General features: G+C 44.5%; 1 protein-coding gene across 1 annotated transcript; it reads left to right on the top strand.

The window, feature by feature from the left end:
* Nucleotides 1-323: 323 nt before the first annotated feature.
* On the top strand, nucleotides 324-1267 carry LOC127344867 (uncharacterized). Its single transcript, XM_051371216.2, has one exon. It carries the CDS (start codon nucleotides 552-554, stop codon nucleotides 939-941), a length of 390 nt encoding a protein of 129 aa, XP_051227176.1. The 5' UTR covers nucleotides 324-551; the 3' UTR covers nucleotides 942-1267.
* The last annotated feature ends 3380 nt before the right edge of the window (nucleotides 1268-4647 follow it).

Below are 4647 nucleotides of genomic sequence, written 5' to 3'. Positions count from 1 at the left end.
TGAGGTGAGTGAGTGACTTAGATAAACATTAAGTCGTACTTAGGTACCATATATGTTTAATATTTCTAAGGTGGATGACCGTATCAATTTTAGTTTTTTTTTAACTATGCTCTAGGGTTTTTTTCGTGTGTGGGGTGGGGGGGACCATGGGTAATGGCCAGAATTTAACTCTTACCCGCGAAGCAGGGAAACACGGGCCGAGTATTCAGAAACGACCAAAACGTGTCGAAAATGCTATTCCTGGCCGCGACGGAAACGTGTGGACTCGGTAAAAACCCAAGACAAGGCCAGGGCAGGTACTTCTTTCCTCGTTTGTTCTTCTCTCCAAAGCAGGAAGGAATCAAAGCGCTGCCAACGCGTCCCAGCTGGCCGAGCACTCCAACCAAACGCACCCACCAAACCAAACGCGTCGCCACGCCAACCCAGCCCAAACAAAAGCTGGCCGGCGCCGGCAACCTCCAACGGACCTGACCTCCACCACCGCCGTATCTCTCCCCGCTCCTCCCCGAAAAGGCTAGGCCGGCCGCCGGGCGGACGCCGGCGACGCCGCCATGTCGCCCGCCCGCATCCTCATCCTCTCCATCGCGGCCCTGGCGCTCCTCCTCCACTCCTCCCCAACCCTAGCCGCCGCCGCCGACGCCGACGCCGCCGCCGAGCCCTGCGCGGCGCCCCTCTCCTCCTCCTCCGCCGCCTCCGCCGCGCCCGACGAGGTCGCGCTCTGCCCGGTGCGCTGCTTCCGCCCGGACCCGGTCTGCGGCGCCGACGGGACCACCTACTGGTGCGGCTGCCCCGAGGCGGCCTGCGCCGGCGCCACCGTGGCCCGCCGCGGCTACTGCGAGGTCGGCGCGGGGTCCGCGCCCGTCTCCGGCCAGGCGCTCCTGCTCGTCCACATCGTCTGGCTCTTCGTGCTCGGCGCCGCCCTCCTCCTCGGCTTCCTCTGACGCCCTCACCTGGCCTGTTCTGTTCCCCCATCTGTAAAATCAAGCATGCATTTCGCGATCGTTCGCTGCTGAGTTCCGCTGAGAGCACTGAGGCTGGTGCCGGTTTCGTTGCAAAGAAATTATTTGGTTCGCAGATGTCGCGCAATTCTTTCATATGTGAGTTCCATTGGCTTCGTGGTTTAGATTCTTGGAGCTGGTCTGTGCAGATTGCTCTCGTGAAATTTTAGGTTGAGATCGTGTAAACAGCTTGTAAATTCCGGCTAACATTTTGCGGTGATAGGGCTCTTTTTCCCTGTCTATAAGCTTCATCTCCGTTGCTTATTCTTTGCATGGTTGTCTATAATTTTGAGCTTTTCATCCTTGGCATATGAGAGCCACCTCAGCGAATGGGCTTCACATTGAAATTACTTCCTTCATGTACTTTGCAAAGTCATCCATATTTTTCTTTGGGGAATTATAAATATAACATAGAAGATCAGCTATAATCTGCACTAAATAGAAGATCAGCTATAATTTGGAATATATTAAGCACTGAGCATGGATTGTGATGCAGTCATGCATATATGTTTTTTTTGGAGCTGATCACTGCACATTGCTCGTGAAATTTAGGCTGGGATTGTGTAAACAATTTGTAAATTTTGGCTAACATTTTCCAGTGATCTGTTTGTGTATATAAAATTTCAGTTTCGTGGTTTTACCATTCCCTGTTTGTGTTCTTGTCTATAAATTCGAGCTTCATACCCCTTTAGCCAGACAAGCTCGCTTCCATTGCATATAGTTTGCAATTGATTCAACTTGCCATTTTTTCATTGGCAAATATATACATCGAACATAGAAAAGAAGCTGTAATTTGAAATTATGAAGTGCTAGAATATGAGCATGGACAGATGCGTGTTTGCACCAGAAGCTACTACACAAATGGATTTAATCAGACGTTATGACTTGTGAGCATGCTCATGCAGCTATAAGTCTAATGGCATTAACATCTATTATTATGTGATATATATAATAGGAGAGACCTTTACTCCTTTTCATTTTGTATGTGAGAACGTTGCCTGAGGGTGAGTGAAATAGAATGTGCTTGCATGAACTACAGTGTGCTCAACGAATGGCGGTGCATCCCTCAATGTTCTTCAATGGCGTCTGCTGCCTTGAGTACCAAGGAAGGTATGCTGAGATTATTATTGGCTCACATGCGGATGCTTCTGTTGGTGTTGAACTGTACTACCCCAATAGCCAAGCAACTTATGAAGGACAGCTACCTCCTGTGCTTGTGCTTCTTCAGGAAGGCAATATCAGGTTCCATGTGTCAAGCTGTTTAGTCTGTTGAGTTGCACTGCCCTTCTGTTTTCATTGTTTTCTTAACTCGGAGAATTTTGTCATGTGCTTTTCATACTTACCCAGTATAAATATCATACTTATCATAATCATAGCATGCCTCTCTTATAGATGGATTTCAAACCAAAAGATCAGATATATAGGATTTACCTGAAAGATCAACTAACAGCAGACATAAGAAACATGTTAGTGTGCCACCTAGATTATGCTCAGGGTTTATTTTTGGTTTCTTGATTTTACTCGGGCTAAATGTTTTGGATCCTTTCGTGCTGATATTCCCGTACGTAGCTCTGTGATTAAGAGACGTACACTCAGATTGTAGTTTTTGTTGTCAGAGTTGTTGATACCATAAATTTAGACATAAAAGCAATTTGTGGTGCAGGCACAATTACTCATTCACACTTGGCAACATCTTGTGTGCCAGGCAATGGTATCATGGTCATTTATCAGATATATCCATTTGCAGAAACCATCTTAATATTACTGTGTTGAACAAAACTAGTTACAGGCAACACAACACAATGGACTAGCTTCAGGCCACTATTTTTCGGAGTGAACTGTTCAAAGCAGCTTTGAAACCAAAGTCTTAATATGATGTTATCTCCATAATATACGGTGTACACATATTTTTTGATCGTTACGTGTGTGGCTGTGTCATAACTTGTACCACTTGCTAACATCCTTTTTAGATGTCTACTAGAAACAAACTCTTGTCCTGGGGCAAGCTCTTGTTCTCCTTTTTTCGAACAAGTTTCTGTTTTGGTGGTTGAATGGATTACAGTTGGCCTGCTAAATTCGATACAGAACCTCAAAGTGACGATACTTTATATTTCATTAGCATCTTATTATATTAAACATGTTCATGCCATAGTTGTCTACGTGTTTTCAAACTGACAACTTACTGTTCTCCTCTATTTCATTATGAATTAATTGAAATATCTTTAAATTTCAGCAATGAATTGTTTTGGGGAAAAACATACTCCCTCCGTCAATAAAAGGGTGTCGAAGGTTTATCTAAATTCAGATGTATATATACACTAAAATGTGTCTAGATACATCTAAATTTAGACAAGCTTTCGACATCCTTTTATCGACAGAGGTAGTACATTTTATTCATGATTAATCATTCCAGTGTGAGGTTAATTTTCGAAAACTTGTTTTAGACATAAGCTGAACTTGTGTTCACATTTGAATCAAGTTAACGAGTTTTAACTTATTCTTGCTCTTTCAAAGATTTCAGATAAATATGCAGTCCAACTTTAACTCGGAATAAATCATTTGTAGCTCGCTGTTAAATCAAATGTATCTTACAGCTAGGTCAAATGCTGAAAGTGACTAAGCAGAGATAGTTCCAGCTCAAGGTATTTATTTTTCTATCGACTCCTTGCAGGTTTTGTTTCCTTTAGCCCAGTTCTTGGAGAGATCATGAAGTGAACTGTAGGAAATTCCATTGATCTTAGAAGTCCAACCTTTCCTGATTAGCTGATTTCGTGCAAGAAACGGTGCCCATTTTAGGAATTTAGACAGCCAAATTTCAGTTGTGCCAAATCTTAAAACTTCTGCCACTAATTTTGTAGTTTGTGTGTAATTGTGAAATGTACTGACCTGCTTGGCTTGGTCAATTGATCTTATCTGTGTTTAGTCATGCAAAGTAAATGATGAATTGGTGTTGCTGAAGTTTGTTATACTGTTGTATTTTGGCACAAGAGTAGTCTATTTCGATCATTCATTTTGTTTAGATTATTCACACAGAAGGAATATAGTAACAGACCTGAATTAACGAAACAGGGTACTGAGTGATCGAAACAGGGTACTGAATGATCAAAACAGGGTACTGAATGATCGAACAAAGTAACGTATAAAAAGGAAGCGATGTGGTTGCTCATTTCCCCCTTTCTCTTCTCTCTCCTGCTACGGTACTTTGAGAGTCGCTCTCTCCGCCAGAGTTGCCGTTCGGAGAGGGTGGAGGCGAGATGCTGGCATCGGTAGGTTTCTCTGTAGTTGTAGATGTAGCAGTGTAGCACCCATGTGGAGTTTTGGAGTAGGCTGCCACGTCTCATCGGCTAGATCGGGCACGTCCTCTGCTCGTTCGTCTCCCTTGTGTTACGATGGTGGCAAATGGGATGGATGGAGCAGAGCATCTCCAGAAATAAAGGCCATCTTCTTGTTCCTTTTTTTAGGCTGGCTGCTCTTGCACTCTCCCGTGGTGCAGAGTGGTCGCCGGTGAAGCTCCTCGTCAAGCCTTTAAGGTGGAGGCTTCACAAGACCAGCAGATGGCGAGGCCTTCTTCAATAAGCGGGCTAATTTGATCTTTCTCCTCATCTGGAGGTCTGTTAATCTACCTCTCTTCCTGGGTGGCCGTGGTGGC

Source organism: Lolium perenne, chromosome 3 (genome assembly GCF_019359855.2).
Source record: "Lolium perenne isolate Kyuss_39 chromosome 3, Kyuss_2.0, whole genome shotgun sequence".
NCBI lineage: Eukaryota > Viridiplantae > Streptophyta > Magnoliopsida > Poales > Poaceae > Lolium > Lolium perenne.
Note: the sequence above shows the minus strand (reverse complement) of the source record. Positions and strands in the feature narration are given on the sequence as shown.

What these genes read in the sequence shown, in the direction of transcription:
- LOC127344867 (XM_051371216.2), top strand. Translation starts at nt 552, where the DNA reads ATGTCGCCCGCCCGCATCCTCATCCTCTCCATCGCGGCCCTGGCGCTC.